The sequence below is a fragment of the Phascolarctos cinereus genome, unplaced genomic scaffold (genome assembly GCF_003287225.1).
Source record: "Phascolarctos cinereus isolate Bilbo 61053 unplaced genomic scaffold, phaCin_HiC Scaffold_5;HRSCAF=322, whole genome shotgun sequence".
NCBI lineage: Eukaryota > Metazoa > Chordata > Mammalia > Diprotodontia > Phascolarctidae > Phascolarctos > Phascolarctos cinereus.
The window spans coordinates 400,941,383-400,967,028 of NW_027555958.1; the positions used below are offsets into that span (position 1 = coordinate 400,941,383).

At 36.1% G+C, this 25,646-nt stretch overlaps 1 protein-coding gene across 4 annotated transcripts in view; it reads left to right on the plus strand.

Annotated features, from left to right (window-relative positions):
- TPR (translocated promoter region, nuclear basket protein) overlaps positions 1-25,646 on the plus strand; it is a 68,858-nt gene that overhangs the window by 21,218 nt on the left and 21,994 nt on the right. For all 4 annotated transcript variants that reach the window (XM_020984407.2, XM_020984409.2, XM_020984408.2 and 1 more), the window contains 17 exons: positions 2,903-3,037; positions 4,076-4,216; positions 4,890-5,058; positions 6,707-6,873; positions 7,775-7,927; positions 8,498-8,614; positions 13,313-13,516; positions 13,671-13,855; positions 14,790-14,937; positions 15,395-15,532; positions 15,658-15,789; positions 18,373-18,503; positions 18,992-19,202; positions 19,758-19,898; positions 20,498-20,696; positions 23,690-23,895; positions 24,574-24,635. In XM_020984407.2, coding sequence (XP_020840066.1) covers positions 2,903-3,037; positions 4,076-4,216; positions 4,890-5,058; positions 6,707-6,873; positions 7,775-7,927; positions 8,498-8,614; positions 13,313-13,516; positions 13,671-13,855; positions 14,790-14,937; positions 15,395-15,532; positions 15,658-15,789; positions 18,373-18,503; positions 18,992-19,202; positions 19,758-19,898; positions 20,498-20,696; positions 23,690-23,895; positions 24,574-24,635 — 2,639 coding nt within the window. The remainder of the gene's footprint in view (positions 1-2,902; positions 3,038-4,075; positions 4,217-4,889; positions 5,059-6,706; positions 6,874-7,774; positions 7,928-8,497; positions 8,615-13,312; positions 13,517-13,670; positions 13,856-14,789; positions 14,938-15,394; positions 15,533-15,657; positions 15,790-18,372; positions 18,504-18,991; positions 19,203-19,757; positions 19,899-20,497; positions 20,697-23,689; positions 23,896-24,573; positions 24,636-25,646) is intronic.

Sequence of the window (25,646 nt, forward strand, 5' to 3'; positions counted from 1 at the left end):
TTTTAATTTAATTTTATTGTTTAAACATAATTGCTTTACCTAACTTAGATATTTTGGATCTTCCATTTGGCTTATGGATAACAACTAATCTTTTCCCCACCCCACCCCACTTTTTTGGTGAGGCAGTAGGGGTTAAAGTGACTTGCCGAGAGTCACACAGCTAGTAAGTGTCAAGTGTCTTAGACTGGATTTGAACTCAGGTCCTCCTGAGTCCAAAGCTGGAGCTCTATCCACTGTGCCACCTAGCTGCCCCAATAACAAGTAATCTTTACTGTGCAGACCCTCTAGATCATTTGATCCTAGAAGATAGTGGTAGAGACTTGGATTAAGCCTGTGTGTTTGTAAGTAGAGGGCAATTGTTCTCAAAGTGTGGTCCTTGAAGTCAAAACCATATTCATGATAAGAAGGCATCTTAATTCCTAATGCTATTAATGGTACTTATAGCCCACATAAACAAAAGCTCTTTGGGGAAAGAGGTTTTCGGTAATTTTTAAAGGGGCCCTGAGACCAGAATATTGGACAATTGCTGGTATAAGCAAACTCTCAGATGATCTTCCGCTGAACTTTCTCCAAATTTAGAGGCTTAGAGTTGCCTGGTGTACTGAGGGATTGAGTGAATTACCAAGAGTTGTATAGCCAGCATATGTCAGAAGTAGGACTTGAATCTAAGGTTTCCTGGCCCTAAGAATGGCTTCTTGTCCAGTATGCTGTGCTGCTTAATTAAGTTGGAAATTAACATTTACTAGTGTTCCAATAAGAGAAAAATTTAAGAACTAGTCCAACTAGTTATTAGTGGCAAGTCATTAAGAAAATAAACTATTATGTAATTTTTGATTGTCCAGACATAAAGTAGGGGAATAGTAGTATGTCAGTCTGACTTTTATAGATCTTTACTTTTTCAGATCATTTTAAAAAGCCATTTCTTTAACTTTAGGGTGTATTTTTGTAGTACTTATTCTGGTTCAACTAAATAGCCTACAGTGTGAAAGGAGACATTGTACAAGGACTGGGTGTAGGGGAAATATCAGTCAAATAATAAACTTTGATTAAGCACTTACCATGTGCCAGACACCATACTAATCTCTGGGGATACAGGAGACAGCATGCAAATACATACAAAGCAAGCTATATACAGGATAACTAAGAATTAAAGGAGAAAAAGCACTGTGATTAAGAGTGGTTAGAGAAGCCTTCTAATAAAAGATGGGATTTTGGTTGGGACTTAAAGGAAGCTAGCAAGGTCAGTTATCAGCAAAGAGAATGATCCAGGCATGGGGGACAGCCAGCAAGAATTCCTGGAATTGAAAATTTGAATGTCTTTGTGAAACAGCCAGGAGGCCAGTGTGACTGGATTGAAGAGTATTTGTTAGGGAATGGGAGTAAAAAGACTGGGAGGTGGAGATTATGAAGGACTTTGAAGGCCAAACAGAGTGTTTTGTATTTGATCCTAGAGGCAATAGGAAGCTACTGATATTTTTCGGGGGTAGGGAGGGGTGATCAAACCTGTGCTTTAGGAAAGTCACTTTCATGGTTGAATGAAGGATAGATTGGAGTAGGGAGAGACTTGAGGCAGACAGACCCACCAGCAGCTGTTAAAATAGTCCAGGTGCACAGTAATAAGGGCCTGTACCAAAGAGGAGGCAGTGTCAAAGGAGAAAAGGAGGCATATTCAAGAGATGTTGGAAAGGTAAAATCAACAACCCTTGGCAACAGTTAGGCTATGGTAGGGGTGGAAGTGATAAAAACTAAAACTGAATGCTCTCTTCCCTCAAGAGACTTTCATTCTATTGATAAAAATAAATATTTGAGAAAAACTGGGAAGCTATTAATATTTCCTATCCTAGAGTCACAGAAACCCCATTTTATTTCTGGAAATAGGAAGTGTCACCTCACAGAGTTAGGAAAAGGGAAAAGAACTAGCCTAGAGCAGTATAGGTTTATCTTTATAGTGTTTTGTGGCTTGTGCTCCCTGTTGTAGGGAAATAAGTAACTAAGTGTTGTGACTTTAAACCTTTAAGCTTCTCCTGGGTTCTTGGTATTCTAAGGTATTCTAAAACAAGTTTATTGGATCCCATGGGTGGATGGAGAAAGCATTTATCAATCACTATGGTAAGTGCTAATAAACACTGTTCTGCTCTCAAGAAAGTCACACTCTTATCTCCCAGACAATATATGTAAGAATTCAGCTGCAGAGCTGATGGAGACTCTTGGAAATTTTCAGGGTTCAGAAGAGAGATGGAGATAAGGCCCAGGGTTCCATAGAGTGAATCAGCAGATGAAAGGCAGTGTCCATAGGAGATATAGTGGCAGGGCCAATAGTAAGCCCTGAGGTCTTCTGTCTCATCAGATTGTAGTTGACGACTCATAGGGTCTGGGCAGGTGAGGAGGCATAAGAAGGGTGACTTGCTGACAGCTCTCCTCTCCCCCAGTTCTACTCCCCATCAACACTTTGAGAATCCTGGGCAATTTGGAGGAAGGGATTAAGTAAAATTATGAGGAGACCCTGGTGGCCTTGTCTGTCTCCATATATACACAGCCTGATGGAATAGGGTCAGGGAGAGAGTTGGTAATAGCATCCCCCACTGATCCCATTGGAAGAACTCTGTGGCTCCCCCATCAGTTGTTTATTCTGATTGAATGACTCTGCTTTTCTTGATACCTTAACATGTTCTGGGATTTCTGTTTAGTACATAATAGACATTCTATAAATGCTTGTTGAATTGAATATGTATTTGATTAATCTTAAGAGCCATATATGTCCTTTGCACAGACCTTAAATATTGTGTAAGTTTAGCATTAAATTTGGCAAACTTTTGTGATTGTATATTTAGATATTATATTTAGAAAATTGTATTTTCAGTTTTTTCACACAAGACCTTTTATTGTTTTTCTGTCTTTTAAGGTGAGAGCAGAAAATCTGAAAAAGGAAAAGGAAATGTTGAAATTGTCAGAAGTTCGCCTCACTCAGCAGAAAGAATCTTTATTAGCTGAACAAAGAGGACAAAACTTACTGCTAACTAATCTGCAGACAATTCAGGTATTCTGCTAAATTGGGGGGGTGTAATGTCTTCATAAAAGAAACATCAATTTCTATATGTTGTAAATATACATGAATTCTACTAGGGATTTTTAGATATGTGAACTTTCTTTAATTTGATAACTATTTCAATAGAACTGGTTTAAAATCCTATGCGTTTTATTCTGTGCATTTAAAAACATTCTTAGGTGTCTGTGAGCTTCACCAAATTGTGAAAGGATCCATGTCACAAAAAAGTTTTAGAACCCTAATTCTAGATAGCTATTTGGAAAATATCGTTCTTTTCATTCTTATGAGTTACATTTGTTTGTATGTGTGTGTGTGTATGTTTTCATAAATTTAATAAATATAGAATTTGAGACCTTAAAATGTTATTTTTTCCGACTCAACCTTTAAAAGGAATCTTAACTGCTCTTTTCAGAACTTTATCTCTAATTTATGAAAGAAATGTGTAAAACTTACTTGTTCAGCCTCCTGAACATATATAAATCTTTTTGTTCTTGACAGAATTGTGAAATCTGGGAGAGTTTTTATTGGCATTTTCCTCTGTAGTTACATACATAATGCCTCACTTTGAGAAAAGTCTGAAAATAACTTCTTAATATGGGTAGTCTGGTAATTAAACATGTTCAAGTAGATGTATGCTGTATTTTTAAAAATATTTCTGTTAGCAGGCTTTTTCTTTGTGGTAGATTAAAGAGTTTATGGTGCTTATCTTGATAGACATTTTTGATTAACTTTCTCCTCACTGTTGCCCTCCCTCCCGTAGAACCCCTTGCTTTCTTCAGGCCTCAGCTCAGGTACTATGTACTGACTTCTCTCCAGCCACTGTCTCTTGCCCCCACCTCTAAACACCCAATTTATTTTTTCTTGTATTTTGTATGTGTATATATGGTTTCTGTCAACAGAAATTCTTTGAACTCAGACACTGTTTTCTTATTGTCTTTCTCTTCCCATTGCCCTACACTTTTTATAGATGCTGAATAAATTTGTTTTTATTAATTATTTAAAAACCCTATGACATTTCTTTTTCTTAAGGGAATACTGGAGAGATCTGAAACAGAAACTAAGCAGAGACTTAATAACCAGATAGAAAAGCTTGAACGTGAGATATCTCAACTGAAGAAGAAATTAGAAACTGAAGTAGAACAAAGACACACACTTACAAGAAATCAAGATGTGAGTCTATTTGCATAGATAATTGTTGTGGTTGAATCTTGCTTGTGTGAACTTAGGCAAGGCACTTCATAGCCTTTATCGGCCTCTGGCTGCAAATTAATTGGTCTGACAGTGCATATTATTTCCTATCTTTATGTTTGAGCTTGTCATTGCCAAAGCTCCTCCTTCCAATCTTTCTTCAGTACCTTTATAAATGCTATTTCCAATGCCCCAGAATAATCTCCCCCCTCGTCCTCTGCCTGTTGAAACCCTTGTCTTCAAGGACCAGATGAGTTATTAGTCTGTAAGAAGTGTTTACTTATTCCTCCAAAATACCATTAGTCACTCACATCTTTCATAACATTTTGTATGGGTCTCCCTTTTTGCAACTATTTTAATTTGTTTGGTCATTATCTGTATACTTGTAATGCATTTCCTTATACTAGGTTGTAAACTCCTTGAGAGCAAAACCTGTCTCTCGTTTCATCTTTATACGGCCGTCATCTAGCATATTGCTGTAGATGCTTAATAAATGCTGACCTATAGATGCTTAATAAATGTTTACTTTTGAGTGTTTTTTGTCAGCCATTTAAGTGACCATAAGAAAGGAAACTTTGATTTAAATCTGTGGTTTAAACTAAAAACAATCTTAAAATTTGATGTAAGTGATATATATATTTATCATCTTTTGCAGGTTCATCTTTTAGACACAAAGAGACAGCTAGAGACTGAAATAAACCGTCACCTTAATACAAAAGAACTGTTAAAAAATGCTCAAAAGGAAACTACTACATTGAAACAGCAACTCAATAATATCGAAGCCCAGCTTGCTTCCCAGTCAGCACAGAGAGCTCCTGGAAAAGGTAAACTATTTTAAGTTTATGATCTATCATAGATAGATAGATAGACATATCTATATATATATATAGATATGTCTATCTATCTATCTATCTATCTATATATATGTATATATATATATATATATGTGGATGGGATAGATAGATAGATCTATGTATGTATATCTATATCTATCTATCTATCTTGCAAAAACTATATCATGAACCAGTCAATTTTAGATAAGAGAAGAGGCGCACTTAACTAGAATTTATAGAGCATTAGGTGGGAAGTTTTAATCCTTGTGAATACTTTTTATCCTAGCATAAAATTGGGACTCAATGGTAGTGTTTACTCTTGACCCATTTGATCCTCCTCAGGAAGTTGAATATGGGTGTATAAGGTATCCTGAACAGGTAATCATAATATGCTTCATTTGTTTTCCAACTGTTGGAAGTATTCAACAGAATATCAGAAGTCCTCCAGTACAGCAGCTTCATTTTACATTTAAGGAAAGTAAAGCCTAGAATGAAGTGATTTACAAATAGAACTGAAGCTCAAACCCTCTGATAGCAAACTCTTTTCTAAGGACAGTTACAGATAAGAATGACAGAGTCAAATTAAAAAGCACTATGGGTAATTAAATTGATTACTTTTCCTGTAGAGTAGTATTCCTCTCTATAAGATATCCCAAGAATCTTAGTATGGTTTTAAGTTATTAAAGCCTAAAACTGCATTTAAGACTTTTGGAATACCCTGTATTATTAATGAGAAGGTCTTAGGTAAAAGAATTTTCCCAGAAGTTTTGCTTCCTGAAAGAAGTTTACAAAGCAAATGATTATCTTTAAATACTGGTTTCCAGATTTCTTTTTTTTTTTTCTGCTTTAGAAAATGGACATGTATAAATCAACATGGACATATACAGACAGTCATTGAGGTAGTATCCATTTTAGAAAGAGAACAATGCTTCTGGCCAGAATGACTCCCTAGACTTCAGTTTTCCACATCAGCAAAATGAGGGGATTGGTTTGACTTATCCTTAAAGTCTCGTAGCACTAAATAGTGTAACTTGAGATTTTAAAGTGGAAGGTTAGCGACTCAAATGATAGACTCAGAGAGTTGAGAGGTTCCTTCTGAACAAGGGCTTTTTAGTAGAAGTCATAATACTTGGACGTCTGTCTTTTTAAACATTAATTTGCTCAACATTTATTATTATGTACTTCTTGTGTACCAATCTTTTTCATGGTACTGGAGGAAGTATTTCAGACATGCCCTCATGAAGCTTACAATCAAATTGTAGGAGAAGGGAGGAGAATAAGATCCAAAGACAAATATTTTTAAAACTATATTACATATAATTACTGTGGGTTTAGAAACAAAGCATTTGGGGAGGGGATAGTTAAAGAAGGCTTCAGGTAATATTTTGAACTTTTTAAAGGTGAAAGGAATCCCAAACATGGAAATAGAATGAGCCATCACATGGAGGGTAAGCCATCACAGTAGAATGTAAGCTTCTTCGAGTTGGGTGTTGTTTCTCTATAGGTTTCACTGCCTAACAACTGTGATCACATACTTGGCATTTAAAACATCTTGAATTGAATTGTGTCCTGAAATATCTGTAAGGAACATAGTGCTTATTTTTTGTTTATATATTAAATTCAAATACCATTGTTTTAGGTCAGCCTAGTACTAAAGAAGATATAGATGACCTTGTAAGTCAACTAAGGCAAGCTGAAGAGCAGATAAATGACCTGAAGGAAAGACTCAAGACAACTTCTAGTAATGTGGAACAGTATCGAGCTATGGTTCTTAGCTTAGAAGAATCCCTAAACAAGGAAAAACAAGTAAGTAATATAATGTGAAGCACAATGATAGTCTAAAATCTGTTGACAACTTGGCATATGTACATAATGTATTTAATAGCAATGATTCATTTCAGTGGTACTTTTATTAGTAAATTTTTAATTGGCTTTGATTTTTCATTCAGTCCTGAGTTACTTTTCAGTATTGAGCCTTTTCAGTTAATATTCCTTCCTATTAACTATTTTAGAAGTCATTGTCAAATCAGTGTATACGTATATTCCCAGTTTAGTCATAGGTTAGACAGATTATACTTTATCATTTGAATACTTGTTTTTCAAGTGCATCTCTGACACATACTAACTATGACCCTGGACTCATATGAGTCACTTAATCTGTGTCCCAAGCATCTCTGTAAAAACTGTATATTACTCCTCAGTGCATTCTATAAGTGGGATGCTCAGTTTAACTCAAGCATTTATTAAACACTTACTGTGAGCCAGACCAAAAAAAAAACCAACAATATAGCAATTCTTGCCTTCTAGGAACTTACATTATATTGGGAAAAACAACTGCATGGAAAATTAAAAAGAAAATAGATACAAAGTAAATTGAAGAGGGAAGGCATAGGTACATTTAACAAGATGGAGAGGTGGATATAATGGGAGAAACAGGATTAAGTGGGATGAGGACATAAGGAGAACTGGGGCTGATGTTTTGGTGTACGTGGGGCAGTAGTGGTAGAGAAGAGACTTTCGGTATTGTCAGTTTTAGTACTAAAGATCACAAGAATTTATTATGGAACCATAAGGCAAGTAGACTGTCACAAACCTTCACCTTCACAATTGTAATGTTGATTTTGTCTCAGGGTTTCAAGCCTGGTATAACCTAAATTAATTGTACAACTTATTTTTGAATTCTTAATTTCTGTTGTCTAATGGCAAGGTGACAGAAGAGGTGCGTAAGAATGTTGAAGCTCGTTTAAAAGATTCAGCTGAGTATCAGGCACAACTGGAAAAAAAACTAATGGAAGCAGAGAAGGAAAAACAAGAACTTCAAGATGAAAAGCGCAGAGCCCTTGAGAGTATGGAGCAGCAGGTAGATTTGACCACCAGCATGTTTCCTTTGTGAGAAATTGTATCTTCTGTCATCTGTGCTTCTCTTCTTACCAGCTTTCAAGATAACCCATATTTGATTTGCTATTTTATTCCACTTTTCATTTTTCAAGCTTTCATGCTTGCACTGAAAAACTACCTTCTTGGCCCTTTGTTTTTAACCCCTGTTTATAATTATCAAGACTTAATTAATTGCTTACCTGTAGCTATAAGAGAGATTATTTCAAATTACCAGCTGTTCTTGTCTTACCTTTACACCAGAGGTGTCAAACATGAGCATTATCTGTCAGCAACACTGGAGCCAAACCAGAAAATGTAATTGGGAAATAAGTTAACAAAATTAATAAAAATACATTAGAATGTAGATGATGTTAATATGTTGTTTTTCTAAGTCAGTATGCAACCTTGCAGGGATCCTTAGTATAGTTTACTGGCCCCATTTCTTTTTGAAATTGAAACCACTGCTTTATACTACAAAGGTTTTCTGAATTTTATTTTTGTAATTTTAAAGCAAGCATACAATTAATTTGGATTTTTTGCTTTCCTGCTATAGCTATCTGAATTAAAGAAGACTCTCTCAAATGTTCAAAATGAAGTTCAAGAAGCTCTTCAGAGAGCAAGCACAGCTTTGAGTAATGAGCAGCAAGCCAGGCGTGATTGTCAGGAACAAGTAAGTATGGTTTTAAAAATAGTTACTTCAGATCTTTGGTTACCAAGAGAAAACACTGGCCATCAATTTAGTAATTGACAGCTGTCCTAATTGATAAATTGAATATTTGGACTTCTGGGAGCCAAGATGGTAGAGTAAGGAGTAAATCACTGTAACTCTCCCATATTCATCTCTGAACCATAAAATAGCACCCCAAAACAGAACCTGGAACAGCAGAAGCAACAAAAAAGATGGGGTGAAATAATCTTTTAGCCCAAGAAACTTGGAAGGTCACCAGGAAAGGTTTGTTGCAGTCAAGTAAAAAGGACATTCAGGACAGGAACCATCCCAGCAAACCAGCAGGGGATCCTAAGCCCAGTGTGGTGGAGCAGGTGAACACCAATACCAACCCCACCATGTGCCTCAGCATAGCCAAGGGAATGGGCAGACACCACCTCCAAAAATCACCATGTATTTCAGCGTAGTCCTGAACAAATAGACAAGGGCCAGCAGCCAGACTGCCATGTGCTTCAGTGTAGCCCCAGGGAAAAGCAGAAACACCCCACCAGCCTTAGCACACACCAGCAGAAGGATCTTCTACCACCACCACCCATCTCCCTCCTGGCTCAACACTAAGTAAGCTGCCAGACACACATACCCCAATCCCCTACAGCCACCCCCTCAATGCAGCACCAGACAAGAGGGTCCCCTGTGGGCCTCAGGGCAACATCGGTGCAGCACCAGGTAAACAACCATGGCTTGTAACACCTGGCACAAGAAGCCTGAGACAATGCCCCTTCCACCTCGGGAGCACAGATCGAATTTAAAAGAAAGGAAAAAATCAAAAAAGATGAGGAAAAAAAATCTGACCTTACAAAGTTATTATGGTGACAAGGAAGACCAAGACACAAACTCAGAAGAGGACAACAGTGTCAAAACATCTATGGGCAGAACCTCAAAGAAGAATAAGGAAGTGGTCTCAAGTTCAGAAAGAATTCATGGAAGAGCTCAAAAAGGAGCTTAAAAATCATATAAGAGAGATAGAAGAAAAAATGGGAAAAGAAATGAGAGTGATACAAAAGAATTATGAAAAAAAGAGTCAACAGCTTGGAAAACTGCTTTAAAAATAGAATTGGCCAAATGGAAAGGGTGATGCAAAAATCTACTGAAGAAAACAGCTCTTAAAAAAATACAACTGGCCAGATGGAAAAGGATGTACAAAAGCTAGCTGAGGAAAACAACTACTTAAAAGTTAGAATTGGGCAAGTGGAAGCTTATGACTTTATGAGACATCAATAATCAAACAGATTCAAAAGAATGAAAAAAAGATAGAAGAAAATGTAAACTACCTCATTGGAAAAACAACTGACCTGGAAATTTGATCCAAGAGCGCCAATGTTAGAATCATTGTCCTACCTGAAAGGGATAATCAAAAGGAGGACCTGGACATCATCTTTCAAGATATTACCAAGGAAAACTTCCTAGACAGCAAAATAGGCATTGAAAGAATCCACTGATGACCTCACCAAGGAGATCCCAAAATAAAAACTCCGAAGAACATTATAGCCAAATTTCAGAACTATCAGGTCAAGGAGAAAATACTGCAAGTAGCCAGAAAGAAATAATTTAAATATTGCGAGCCACAGTCAGTATTACACAAGACTTAGCACCTGTAGTATTAAAGGATCAGAGGTCCTGGAACATGATATTCTTGAGGGCAAAGGAGCTTGAAATGCAACCAAGAATCACCTACTCAGTGAAATGAAGCATAATACTTTGAGAAAAAAATAGTCATTCAATGAAATAGAAGGATTTCAATCTTTCATAAAGAGAAGACCAGAATTGAACAAAAAACTTATATCCCTACCTGGGAAGATGATACTTGTAGTTCTTAAAAAACATACCACTAATAGTACACCTAGAAGGAGTATACATAGAGGATACAGGTATAAGATGAATTTGAGGGAATGACATAAAGAGCTAAGAGAGGAGAAAGAGGAATACACTGGGTGCAGAAAGCAGGGATGGGTAGAATAGGGTAAATCATTTCACATGAACAGGCATGAAAAATCTGTTATAGTAGAGGGAAAAATGGATGGGTGGGCCATGAGCATCTCTTGAACCTTAGTCTCATCAGTATTGGCCCAAAGAGGGAATAATATACACAATCAGTTGAATATAGAAATCTGTCTACCCAACATGAAAGTGTGGGGGGGAGGGGGGGTGACTGACAGAAGAAAGGGCAGACCAAGGACGCAATAGACATAATTATGAATGGGATCAACTCTTCCATAAAATGGAATAGCAGAGTGGATCAAAAACCAGAATCCTATAATATGTTGTTTACAAGAAACAAACATGAAGAAGAGAGACACACAGAGTAAAGCTAAGGTGCTAGAGCAGATTCTTTTGTGCTTCAGCTAAAAGGGTAGCAATCCTGATCTCAGACAAAGCAAAGGCAAACATGGATCTAATTAAAAGAAATAAGGAAGGAACCTACTTCTTGGTAAAAGGTGGCATAGACAATGAAGCAATAGCAATACTAAACATCTGCACCAAATGATATGGTACCCAAATTCTTAAGAGAGAAGTTAAGGGAGTTATAGGAAGAAATAGGCAGCAAAACTGTACTAGTGAGGGACCTTAGCTGTCCCCTCTCAGAACTTGATAAATCCAACCGAAAAGTAAACCAGAAAGAAACTGTCCCCTCTCAGAACTTGATAAATCCAACCTAAAAGTAAACCAGAAAGAAACTAAGAAGGTGACTAGATTATTAGAAAAGTTAGATTAGACACAAAGAATGGTACCAGGGAAGAGTGCATGACCAAACAAGATAAGAGTATTACAAAATGTAAAATAGGTAATTTTGATTATATTAAAAGGCTTTTGTATAAACAAAACCAATGCAACTAAGATTAGAAGGAAAGCAGAAAGCTGGGAAACAATCTTTACTGCAAGTGTCTCTGGTAAAGGCCTCATTTTTCAACTATTTAGAGAACTGAGTCAAATTTATGAGAATACAAGCCATTCTCCAATTGATAAATGGTCAAAGGATATGAACAAGCAGTTTTCAGATAAAGAAATCAGTGTTATCTATAGCCAAATGAAGAAGTGTTCCAAATTACTTTTCTTTAGAGAAATGCAAATTAAAACAACTTTGAGGTATCATGTTACATCTATCAGATTGGCTAATATGACAAAAAGGGAAAATAATAAATGTTGGAGAGGATATGGGAAAATTGTACTGTTGGGGAAGTTATTAACTGATCCAACCACCCTGGAGAGCAATTTGGAACTATGCCCAAAGGACAACCAAACTGTATACCCTTTGATCCAGCAATGCCAATATTATTAGGTCTGTATCCCAAAGAGATTATAAAAAAGGGAGAAGGACCTGCACATGCAAAAATATTTATAGCAGCCCTATTCGTGGTGACAAAATACTGTAAATTGAAGGGATGCCCATCAATTGGAGAATGGGTGAAGAAGCTGTGGTGTATGAATGTAATGGAATACTACTATGCAATAACAAATGCTGAGCAGGCAGATTTCAGAAAAACCTGGGAAGATTTGTACAAACTGATACAAAGTGAAATGAACAAAACAGAAACGTTGTACCCAGTATCAGCAACATCATGTGATGATTAACTATGAATGACTCAGCTCTTCTCAGCCACACAGTGATCCAAGACAAGTACAAAGGACTTGTGGAGGAAAATGCTATCCACATCCAGATAAACAACTGATGGACTTTGAATGCAGATCGAAGCATACTTTTTTCAGTTACTTTACTCTTTTTTGTGGTTTTCTTTTTTTTGATCTGTTTCTTTTTTCACAGCTATGATTAATATGGAAATATATTTTACATACTAGGCAACTCTTCTATTTTCAGAAGAAGGGTGTGAAGGGAGGGAGAAATATTTGGAACTCAAATTCTTGTAAAAATGAATGCTAAAAATTGTCTTGATGTAATTGGGGGAAATACTATTAAAAACATAAATTGGGGCAGCTAGGTGGCTCAGTGGATAGAGCACTGGCCCTGAAGTCAGGAGGACCTGAATTCAAATCCAGCCTCAGACCAAATATTTGACACTTACTATTTGTGTGACCCTGGGCAAGTCACTTAACCCCAGTTGCCTAAAGTTAAAAAAAGAAAGCAAAACCATAAATTGATTATTAATTTCCCAGAAGCTCTGTCTCTCATTATTTTCATTAGTCTCATGAGAAAATCGCATGATTTCTATTGGTTTTGTTATTGATATTGTCAATTATACTGGTAGTTTTCCTCATATTGCATTCCTGATAATAAATCCCACCTGGTCATAGTGTATGATTCTTGTGATATATTGCTATAATCTCCTTGCTAGTATTTCATTTAAAAATTTTGTATCAGTATTCATTAGGGAAATTGGTCTATAGTTTTCTTTCTATGTTTTTGCTTTTCCTGGTATCAGTACCATAATATTTGTGTTGTAAAAGGAATTTGGTAGGACTCCACCTATTTTTTCAAAAAGATTATATAGTATTGGGGTTAATTGTTCTTTGAATGTTTAGTAAAATTCACTTGTGAATTCAAAAAAAATTAAAAATTTAAAAAATAGTTACTTCAAAAGTAGGGAGCCATAAAAATATTCAATAGCTTTTCATCAACGTGTTTTCTTTCTAGGGAACTCAAGATGGCCTTATAGTTATTAATTTATTTTCTGTAACTTATTACAGGCTAAAATAGCAATAGAAGCTCAGAATAAGTATGAACGGGAACTGATGTTACATGCTGCTGATGTGGAAGCTTTGCAGGCTGCCAAAGAACAGGTTTCTAAAAACTTACTAGTACGTCAGCAGTTGGAAGAAACAGCTCAAAAAGCAGAGTCACAGTTGTTGGAGTGTAAAGCCTCTTGGGAGGAAAGAGAGAGGATGTTAAAGGTACATTCCTTTGTAGATGTGAAAATGTTCAATGATTTTTTTGAGGCTAAGTTTTTTAAATGACTATATGGAATATGTTTTTGTCAGTAATGCTAAAAATTGTCATTGTCAATAAAACTAAAAAAAGGTATGATAACACATTTTTTATTCACAGGATGAAGCTACCAAGTGTGTCTCTCGCTGTCAAGATTTAGAGAAACAAAATAGATTACTTCATGATCAGATTGAAAAATTAAGTGACAAGGTCGTGACCTCTATGAAGGAAGGTGTGCAGGGTTCATTAAATGTATCTCTAAATGAAGAAGGCAAGTCTCAAGAACAAATCTTAGAAATTCTCAGGTAAATGAAATACATTCAAGAAAATTTGCTTCTGTGCTTTGGAATAAATCCATTTTTCAGGGGTTAAATTTTCCTAGCTCTTTCTTTCTTATGCATTTTTAATAAAATAGAGGAAATGGAAAGAGAAGATTTTTTGATTCTGTGTTTGTAATGCTCTATATTCTATCTACAGGTTAGCTTACTGTAGGTGACAAGTTAGTCTCGTATAGTCTTACCCTAAGATTTATTTCTCTTAAATTAATTGGTAGCAAAAGAGGTACCACCCACTTTTGTCTGGTTTTGGGGCACCTAAATTCTATTTTTAGGTTCTGACCTGAGTTAGGAATTTAAGGATCCTCAGCCTGAAATTTTTAATATTCACATTCAAAGGAGAACATTGCCTAGTAGATAAAGACCTCACCTCAAAACCAAGAAGCCCCAGCTTGTAATCCTGCTTCTGACACATACTGACTATAACTCTGAACAAGTCACATCACCTTCTAGTACTGAAAGCAGCTCTCTATGAGTTACAGAGAAGGTGCTAACCTACACTGATAGAGGGAATTTCTTCATACCAGTGGAATTATAGGCCCAGTCCATATACCCCTGCAGAGCAAAGCAAAATTCCATTCTCCTGAATATGTTGAATATGTCCTGAATACAACATATGGACATATGTTGTGGAGGGTTCATGCTTCACATATGTGTTGGTCTAGATCTAGATTTGTCCATGAGTCTTTGATACAAAAAGAAGAAAATAAAATGGTTTGGCACCATTTTAAACATTTTTGTTCACTTTCTGTACAGTAATTAAATTCTATATTGGTTTTTAACTTGTCCTTAAAAACTTGAAACACGGAATTATCAGCACTGAAAGTTTAGGCTGTGTTACTTTTAGGTAAGATCCATGAAGCCAGACATTTCATAAATATTTTAAGTGTTTTTCTTGTTGCAGGTTTATACGGCGAGAAAAAGAAATTGCGGAAACCAGGTTTGAAGTAGCCCAAGTAGAAAGCTTGCGTTACAGACAACGGGTAGAGCTCCTAGAGAGAGAGCTTCAGGAGCTGCAAGATAGTCTAAATGCTGAGAGAGAGAAAGTCCAGGTATGTGCCTTTAGTGATTTGGGGTTTTGTTTTATATTACTTTGAAAACAAACAAAATTAACTCCTACCACACCTCCACCACCCCACATCTTTTACTAGAACTGGCATTTCTTTGTTCATATTCACATGGATTCTTTCATTTTAAGCTTTAAAAGAAACATTAACATTTGTTTTATATTGATTCCCATTTTTGAGCCTGGTCACAAACTTAGATGGATATATATATAATTAGAAATATAAATCATGTATTATAACAAGACCCTTTAAAAAGTTGACTCCTTTCCACTATAATACTAATTCAATTAGAAATGTCACTACTTTCTCATACATTTTGGATCTTATTTGAAATAAATGATATACATATCGGTGCACTCCCCAATTCTTCCCTGTCCCACCTTCTCACCCTAAGCAAAAAGATGCTTATAATCTTGTGTTACCTCTGGATTATTACCCTTAGGTAACTGCAAAAACAATGGCTCAGCATGAAGAACTGATGAAAAAAACTGAAACAATGAATGTAGTTATAGAAACCAATAAGATGCTGAGGGAAGAAAAAGAAAGGCTGGAACAAGAACTACAGCAGATGCAAGCAAAGGTTTGTAACTTGCTAATTTACTCATGAAGGAAGCAGGGGGGAGGAGCATGTGATTTTAAAAGTTTCTAAATGTTATGTTCATTATATCAGCCAAAATAGTACTGGTAAGATGTTTTGTTTTCCAGGTCAGGAAACTGGAGTTAGATATCTTACCATTACAAGAATCAAATGCTGAACTGAGTGAGAAAAGTGGTATGTTGCAAGCAGAGAAGAAGTTGCTAGAAGAAGATATCAAACGCTGGAAAGCACGTAACCAGGTGAGTAAGTTCCCCATTCACAAAATTGGTAAGCAAATAATTTAGAGAATTAAAATTAACTTTTGTGAAGTAGCGTGGCGTAGTGAATGGTCTCAAAGTCGGAAAACTCAACCTTTGATACACACTAACTATGTGCCTGGTTGAATCATTTCTCTGCTCCAGGTAACTCTAAGAAAAGAGTTGTCAAACTTTGAGCCACTAAGTTCAAGTGACTGCTGAATGCAGGGAAATAGATTAAAGTACATTTGGGAAATGCTTAACAACATAAATAAAAATACAGCACAACAGAGATCATATGAATTTGTAGTTTTGTAAGTCAGTATGCAGCCTGCAGGGATCCTGTTCTTTTTGAATTTGACCCCATGTCTAAGTCTCTTAAGTTGCCAAGCAGTTGCAGAGCTGTATTGGTATTAGAAGTGTCCAAACAAGAAATTTGCTGTATTAATGAAATCACTGGTCCATTCCCCCTTCTCCACACTCTCTACACCCCCACACATACCCTCCCAAAAGTTACTTTAATGGAGTAAGACTATTTGAGAATAAGAAAAAGTACTTCTGCTGTGAAAGCTTTGTATAACATTGTATAACACACTCATGATGGTGTGGATTTGTGTCTGCCAGACAGCAAGTCGTTTCCTTTAAACTTAGCCTGCACTTGTTTCTTCCAGCTTTTAAGCCAAGTGTTGTTAATGTCGCCCAGTACCTAAGTTGTCTTTGGTTTTTACTCTATTCATGAAATACATTAATTCTACAAATATTTAGTTAGCACTTAGGTTCAAGGCACTGTGTACAAGAGTGAAAGGCTAAATAAACCACAATCCCTGCCCACTTAACTAGACAGATTAGTAGACTGGTCGGATTGGTAGACATTAAGAACTGATGATGCATGAGATAATTCCTTGAGATTAGTGAATAGGATGATATTCATACCTTATATTTGGTGAACAGTTTTTCGTATTTTATGTCCTTTTATCCCCATACCCTGAGGTAGGTAGGTCAGGCAGTTATCCTCAGTTTGTAGGTCAGACAGTGGAGGTACAAAGGAAATTAGGATTTGTCCAAGGTCTCAAACTCTAGTGAAGGAGCTACAACTCAAACTCTAGTCTTCTGTTTCCAATTCCAATGTTTTTTTCACTATCATACAATGCTGTCTCTCTGAAGTTAATAATCTTAGAGATCATGTAATCCAGCTCCCTCATTTTACTAATTTAGAAACAGGCCTAAGAGAGTTACCTGACTTGACAAGGTTACAGTAACACTAAGTGATAAGGGTGGGACTAGTTCCAAGCTCAGTGCGTTGGTAGTCATTGACACTCTTCCCTTTCTCTCAGTTGAATCAGTTTCCTAATATCTTATATCCTTCCCTCTTCCTTTCCTGCCTAGTTTAGGCTCTCATCACTTCTTACCAAGACCATTGTAATAACATCTCAATGGTCTTACCAAGACCATTGTAATGACATGTCAACCAGTATTCCTTTTTCCATCTGTAATACATTCTTCACAGTACTTTCTATGTAATCTTTCACATGGCTTGCTCTGATCATATCATCCTCTTTCAAAACCTTTTAAGTATTACCAATTGCTTTCTAAAGTATAAACTTCCTATATTAGTATAAAAGATCCTCCAGCCTATCTTTTACATGTCATATCTGGTACTATTTTATGTTTCAGGCAAATTCTGTTATCGCCTATTATTAATCAGTCCTTTTTCCTCTCTGATCCTTTATTCAAATCTTCCCCTCTTCTTGAAATCCCTACCTCCCTCCCCCCCCTCTCTATTTAAGTTCCTTTCTTCCTTGAGGACCTGACTCAGGTACTCTTTTCTTCCAACTGCCTGTCCAGTGCATAGAAACAACTCCCTTTTCCCTACCTCTTTTGTCTTCCATTGATACTGTCTGTATGTATCTTGTTTGTACCTAATTATACACATATTTTCTCTCCCATTAGAATGTAAGATCCTTGAGGGCAGGAACTAGTTTTTGCTTTTTATTTGTTTCCTCAGTGCTTAGTACAGTGCCTGGCACATAGTTGGTGCTCAATAAATGCTAGTCGATTGTATAGACAGCTCTGCTACTATTAGTAGCGCTTTTTATTTCCCATAAAAATATTTCCAATATCAAATACAAATTCTTCTGTCACAGTGTTACAAAACCTAGTCCTGCCTTACCTTTTCAGGCTTTTTAGAATTAATACTCATCATCCAACTTTATGGTCGAGCCATACTGACCTCACATGTGACATTCCGTCTTTAGTCTCCCCTGTTTTCACAGTCTGACTCCCATTTCCATCCTCACCTCTGCCTCGTCTGATCATTAATTCCTTCAAAACAGACACGAAGCCTTTACTGATCTCACCAGCTTCTAGTCCCTATGCCAAAGTTATCTTATATTTATCTTGTATGTATTTTGATTCTACTTACATGTATCAGGTCTCTCCCAGTGGAATGAAAGCTTCTTGGCGTCCAGGACGGTTTGATTTTTGCCCAGCTCCTAGAACAGTGGTTATAGCACATAGTAGGCACTTAATAAAGTGCTTTTGTTTGGTAAAAAATAGATCATGATTATGTGGTTTGTTCTTTTTCAGCATCTTGCAAGCCAGCAAAAAGAGCCAGATTTGGAAGAATGTCGAAAGCTCCTTTCAGAGAAGGAAGTGAATACTAAACGCATTCAGCAGTTGACTGAAGAAACTGGAAGACTTAAAGCTGAAATTGCAAGGTATAGTGGAAGGAAGTTCTAAGTTTAACCTGCTATTTGAAAGAAACTTCAAAATAAGTTATGCCACTTATCCTCCATTCTCTGGGAGCTTTCTGCTAACAATGCACCTTTCTGAAGAGAAAATAAAGATGTAGGACCTCCACTGTGGTGTGGCTTTCCTCATCATTTTTAGTATAGGGCTAAGCAATGCTATGCCTTTAAGTTGAAAAGAAAATTATTTAACCTTCTTCTTGTGTCCTAAAATATGCAATGCTTAGTGCTTACTTCTGTTACATACTTATAATATCCCTTGAGCTAATCAAATAAAGCACACTATGTTTTAATAAGGCCATGTTATCATGCTTTAACTATTAAACTTACACTAAAATCATGCCATATAAAAATGTGAACAATTTAAATTAACTTGTTTAACACTGGTTTTATTTTTATGTTCTTTCTCCCAACAAGATGTGTATGAGTTTTGTTTTGCTTTTTTTTTTTTCATTTAGGTCAAATGCATCTTTGACCACTAGCCAAAATTTAATCCAGAACTTAAGGGAAGAATTAAGTAAAATGAGAACTGAAAAAGAAACTCTCCAGAAGGACTTAGAAGTCAAAGTAGCTGATATACAAGAAAAAGTCAAAACTATTACTCAAGTCAAGAAAATTGGAAGAAGATACAAGACTCAATATGAAGAGCTTAAGGCACAACATGATAAGGTAAAGTTTCAGGTGGTTGTTTAAAAAAATGTAAAGCTGAATCTTACTCAGTTTAATGTAATTAATCCTCTACAATTTTTTTATGTATTATTGATTGAAATACTTGGATTAGCCAATAGTTTCAGATTCTTAGATGAAAATACAAACTTGAATGGATGTGGTTTTTCTGTTTGAATAGTGACCTAAAATAATTAATTCAGAGGTCTAAATAGTGTTTCAGAACAGAAGTTTGAAAGCATTTGTTGATTGTTTTCCTGTCATTGAATTTTCCTCCTTGTAAATCATTACAAATTTAAGTTTGTAGTGTACATGTGCAAACAATCTCTATGGATAGTCATGTATATACAGCTGTTAAGAAATGTAATCTAGTTTAGTATCTGCTACCTTAAGAGACAAGAACATAATCTAAGTATTACAGAAATGCCCATTATCACTTTTTTATCTCATTTGTATCTGAATTACTTCTGAGACTTTGTTTTTAAGCCCTATGGTCAGGAAGCACCCCCTTATCATGTGTGTATTGTTGATACTTAATAAACAATGTCATATTCTTAGGTAATGGAGACTTCTCAGTCTTCTGGAGAACTATTGGAACAGCAAGTATCTGTACACGAAGTTCAGGAGCTCAAAGAAACTCTGAGCCAAGCTGAAATAAAAACAAAATCTCTAGAAAATCAAATAGAGAACCTTCAGAAGGTAGGTGTAAGAGAGCTACAGTCCCAATTCTTCCTAACAGTGTAAGGAGTACATGGTTATGTGTACAGTGGTGACAGTAACTTATCTACCTCATAGTGCCATCATAAGCCTGGTCATTTTTCATACCCATATTTCGTAAGTTAGTGATGTATTGTAGAATCATTAAATTTTAGATATAGAGGAAACCCTTAAAGAGCATCTAGTTCAGCCTTGCATTTTACAGATAATGAAACTGAGGCTTCGAGAGGGAAAATGATTTATTTGCCAGAGCACGAAGCTGGGGTTGGTCTGGGATTGGTTGTCTGGCTCCAGGTCCAGTTCTCTTTCACTCACTGTACTACACTTGCTAAAAACGTTAGCTTTTTTTTGTATAATTATGTACGTTGTTTTATATACATAAACATGCATAAAGAGATATATACCAGACTCATTTACGTGGTGCATTGACACGTGTTCAATTTAAGTAATTTAAAGCTTGTATTGATTATAAGATTTGTAATTCTCTTTGAGGTTTGGTAATTCTGTTTGACAGCTCATCTTGTTTTTCTCTAGCTAGCTACTTTTATTTAAAGTTTGTGGGTTTGTTTTTTTTTCTTTAGACAGTATCTGAAAAAGAGACTGAAGCTAGAAGTCTTCAGGAACAGATAACACAGCTTCAGTCTGAACTCTCACGTCTTCATCAGGATCTTCAAGATAGGACTACACAGGAGGAGCAGCTACGACAACATATGACTGAGAAGGAAGACAAAACGAGAAAGGCTCTTGTTGCAGCCAAAGCAAAGCTGGCACACTTAGCTGGTAAAGATATCCCAGTTTGAAACTTATAATAATTACAACGAAGTTCTATATACATTTTGCCAGTATGCAGCTTAGGTATTTGGAGTGCTGATTGGAGATGAGGAAATAGAAGATGAAGTCATTTTTAACTCCCCACTTGATAAAAACTTTATTAGAATGTCACATGTACAGAATTGATAATGCTTCACATATAGCACTTCCTAAATGAATGTCATTTTAATGATAAGAAGTTGTATTAATTCCTGAAGATTTGGACTTATAGGAATTTAGATTTTTCAATGATAAACTAGTTCTGTGATTCATCACTTTTGAAGATAATGTTGGCCAGGGGGATGGTAAGAACTTAAATTTATATCTTTACCTCACTATTTACAAAATGCTTTTCCCATGCATTTGACTTTGGTCATCCCATATTGCTATACAGCTTCTAGCTACCACAGATAATAGTAGGGGGCCTAGCAATACTTTTCTGTCCTACCAGGATCAAATCTTAGGACTAATATTGAGGTGAGATAATAAACTGAATGAAGACATATTTCCTTGTTTTCCCTTAACTCCTAAGGTGAAGGATACCCTATAACCCATCAAAATCAGTGGCCTACCAAACCTAGGGAGAGCCAAATTCTATTTTAATCATCTCCAGTAAATTCTTCTGTTTTGGTTTTTTTTTTCCTGTTATATCAAAATCGAGGTAGGTGGGAGAGGAGGGGAAATGGAGTATAACAGGATTTGATCAGCATAACATTTATTTTTACCTATCATCCTAACTAATTCATGTTATTTCATTACTAATAAATACTTATGTTCCTGATCAGTAAACTGATACAGGGTTTGTGAGGTTGTTCCCCTCTGTTATTAATTTGGTTGTGTCTTTGATGTTATCCTGAGACATGAACCTGCTTCTTTTGTTCGAGAGTTTCCTTCAATCCTGTTTCCAAAGAATCTTGCATTTTCAGTCATAAAATACAGCTTGGTTTTTGGTTGGTTTGAGGGGTTGGGGCATTATTTTCTTTCTAAGCAGTATATCCTAAGTGGATTTGTAAATGTTAGTTATAGGTATTTATCGTAAAGGATAGATGATAGAATTGGAGGATTAGAAGGGTTCTCATCAGCTGTATAGTGCAACCCATACTTGAAAGGAGTCTCCACTGTATCATAACTCTTCTGCATGATAGTGCTTGAGGATAGCTACTATATCCCCCTCAAATCTTCTACAGACTAAGTGACACTAGTTCCATCAACTGATCTTTATAAGACATGCACTCAAGGCCTTTCACTGCTCTGTTTACCCTCCTTTGGGTACTCGTCAGTTTAACAGTTTCTTTCTGCCTGGAAGTTATGGCTCTCTTAATACAGCCCAAGATCTAATTCATTTTTCTGCCTGCTGTGTTTGTGTTACTCTGGTGACTTGGTGAGTTAGCAGCTCACTAAAACCTCCAGAACTTTTTCTGAAAAATTGCTATCTAACCAGGCCTGCCTTTTTTTTTTGTACTTGTAAAGTTGATTTATTTTTTTAACCAAAGTTTAAGGCTGCCCATTTATCCCTCTTGAATTGCATATTTTTAGATTCTGTCCAGTGCCTTAGAATCATTGAACTTTTTGGGTCATGACTCTATCATTCAGTATGTTGACTGTTCCTCCCAACTTTGTGCCATCTACAGATTTTATGGTCATACTTTCTATACATTTATCCAGGGCACTGATAAAAATCTTAAATAGCACAGGGCCAAGCACAAATGGATGCTCCCCTAAAGACCTTTTGTCAAGTTAGCATTAAATCATTAATAACTTCCTTGAATCCTGGCTGCTAATAGCAAAGAATAGAACTGGAAGAGCCCTTCAGTCACTGAGGCCAGTCCTCTCATTTTATAGAAGAGGAAATATGATCCTACAAGGTTAAAATGACTTACCTAAGTTACAGGTGGTAAAAGAATAGAATTTGAGCCAAGATTTTCTGACCCCAGAGTCAGTGCTTGTTCCACTGTTATGAACCCATCTAATTGTATTATCTACCCCACATTCCTCTGTCTTCTCCACAAGAATAGTGAGAGATACCTTTCAAATGCAGTAGGTCATAAGAGATAGGTTCATTGGAAACTGAAGTTTTTTGGCTTATGAATGGCATTGCAGTTTTTGTCTAATAGTAATAATAGGTAGCATTTTATGGTTTACAAAATGCTTTACAAATATTATTTCATTTAATCCTCATAACAACCCTGGTAGGGTAGGTGCTATTATTATCCCATTTTGTAGAGGAAGAAACCAAGGCAGACAGGTGAAATGACTTGCTCGTTATCACAAAGTTATGAAGTATCTGAAGCCAGATTCAAACCCAGATCTTTTTGACTCTGGGCTCACTGTTTTATCCACTGTACCACCAAACTTCCTAGTAATAAATATGGAAATGTAGTATTTGTCTCCATAGTTTTTATTGTTTCATCTCTTTTTGACTACTTAGGTACTTTTATCCTTGTATATTAAAGAGGCAACATGACAGTGGATAGAGTGCTGGACTTAGTCTCACAAATACTTTAGTTCAAATCTAGCCTCTGTCACATTCTAGCTTGGTGACCCTGGGTAAGTCAGTTAGATTGTGTGTGCCTCACACGACTTCCTAAGATTTACCTACAAAAATATAGTTAGATTACAGTCTTCATTCTCCTAACCTGAATTTCCCATCTGAACACATACATAGTTCTTTTGCATGTTTGCATTTTAAATATTAGAGTTGAAGACGAGCATCCTAATATGTAATTGTCTACTGATTTCAAACAAATGTAGGTTAAACCGTTGACTGTAGAGATAGATGAGATTCATTTAGAAAAAAGATATGCCTAAATTTAATATCTAAGTTGACAGAAGTGTACAAAAGGCCTACAGTAGTTGGGACTTGAGCTGAATCTTGAAGGAATTGAATTCTGCCAATCATTTTAATATTCTTCATTTCTACCCTTTTGGTACAGAAGTTATAACATATGGTGTTATTTGTTCAGGTGTCAAAGATCAATTAACTAAAGAAAATGAAGAGCTTAAACAAAGAAATGGTGCATTAGATCAGCAGAAAGATGAGTTGGATGTACGTATGACTGCTCTTAAATCACAGTATGAAGGTCGAATTAGCCGTTTAGAACGAGAACTCAGGGAACAGCAAGAAAGACATCTTGAGCAAAGAGATGAGCCTCAGGAAACTACTAGCAAGGTAATTGGTAACTCATTTACTTTCTCTGCATTTAATCTTATAGCACTCTTTATTCCTCTTTTTCATGTCATAGTATAGTGGGAATGGGACTATTTTCAGTCATAAGACCTAGATTTCGATTCTGGAACCATTATTTACTATCTGTGACCATGGGTACATCTCTTAAAACCTCTGAGGCTCAGTTTCTCCATCCTTAAAATAGGGTTAATAATACTTAGGACTACCTATCTCATAGGCTTCTTGTCAGGATCATATATAAACAAGAAAGTGCTGTTTCACTATGAGCTATTATTTGTTGTATTTCTCATCTACATTTATCTGTATGTGTCTTATATCCTCCTGTGTAACAGATTATTACTTTCTTGAGAAATTTGTATTCCCCTAGCATAGTGCATTATATATTGCAGGCCTCTGACAAACGTTTGTCGAATAAATAATGTGAGTTTTTTTTTAAAAATCTTAAAATTTTACTGAAGGTCTCCATAATTTTTATTTTCCTGTCTTATCTATTTTTACTCTGTTAATGAATGACTTTGAACAATTTGTATGTAACTGTTCTTAAAGATTACCAATAGTAGTTTTTTGAGATTTGGGTACTAGTGCTGTTTTTTGTTTTGTTTTGTTTTTGGGATTTTAGAGGGACTACTTATTCATCTACACAAACTTGTATTTTAATAGGTCCCTGAACAACAAAGACAGATCACACTCAAAACAACTCCAGCTTCAGGTGAAAGAGGAATGTGAGTTTATTTTTCTATTATATTTAAATTGTTCTTGTAATATAGGAGACTTCTCAATTGCTGGGAAATCTAGAAATAGTTTCAGAAAGAGTAATCCTATATTGTGCCCCCTTTTAAAGAATGATGATTTTTTTTTCCCTAACAATATGCTTTGAATGGCTTGCCTGTTGTGTCCCAAGTTTGCTTTTTCATTGTTCATTGTATTCTTATTTAGGAATTAGGAAAAGACTCTCTTGAGCATTGAGGTTTCTCTACTAACTCTTCTAATAGCTTATACCTTCTTATCCTTTTTCCAGCAAAGATGGGCTGCTACTCATCTTATAAAAAAAAAAATAGGTGGCAGTAGCAACAGTGAACAAAATTGGAGAGATGTGACATGGGCAACACTAGCAAAACAAAAAGCAATTGAACCTATGCTGGGTTGTCTCGTATTACAGATATTGGTTCAAAATGCTGAAACAATCACCAGAGAAATGTCCTGGTTTGTTTTTTTGTTGTTGTTGTTATTGTTTGGGTTTGGGGGGAGAGGTTGTTACAATTGGTAAGTGGAAATTCTTAATTTGTGCCCCTTACCTTTTGGGGGGGCCTGGGGGAAGGGCAAATTGTAGTTAACTGACTTGCCCAGGGTCACATAGTTAGTAAATATCTGAGGCTGCATTTGAACTCAGGGCCAGTGCTCTTTCCACTGGGCCACCTAACTGCCCTGTGCCCCTTTCATTTAAAACTTATTAATTAAAGGAACATAGCTAAACTTTATTTTAAGAAAAAATTCTTGGGCAGCTAGGTGGCACAGTGGATAGGGCTCCAGCCTTGGAGTCAGGAGGATCTGAGTTCAAATTTGGCCTCAGACACATAACATTTACTAGCTGTGTGACGGTGGGCAAGTCACTTAACCCCATTGCCTAACCAAAAAAACCCATTTCCAGGCTTAGAAATGATTCCTGTATCAATGAAAGAAAATTGAAATTTCTTAGCTTTTATTTTGGGAGGCTCATTTGCATTCTGCTTTTT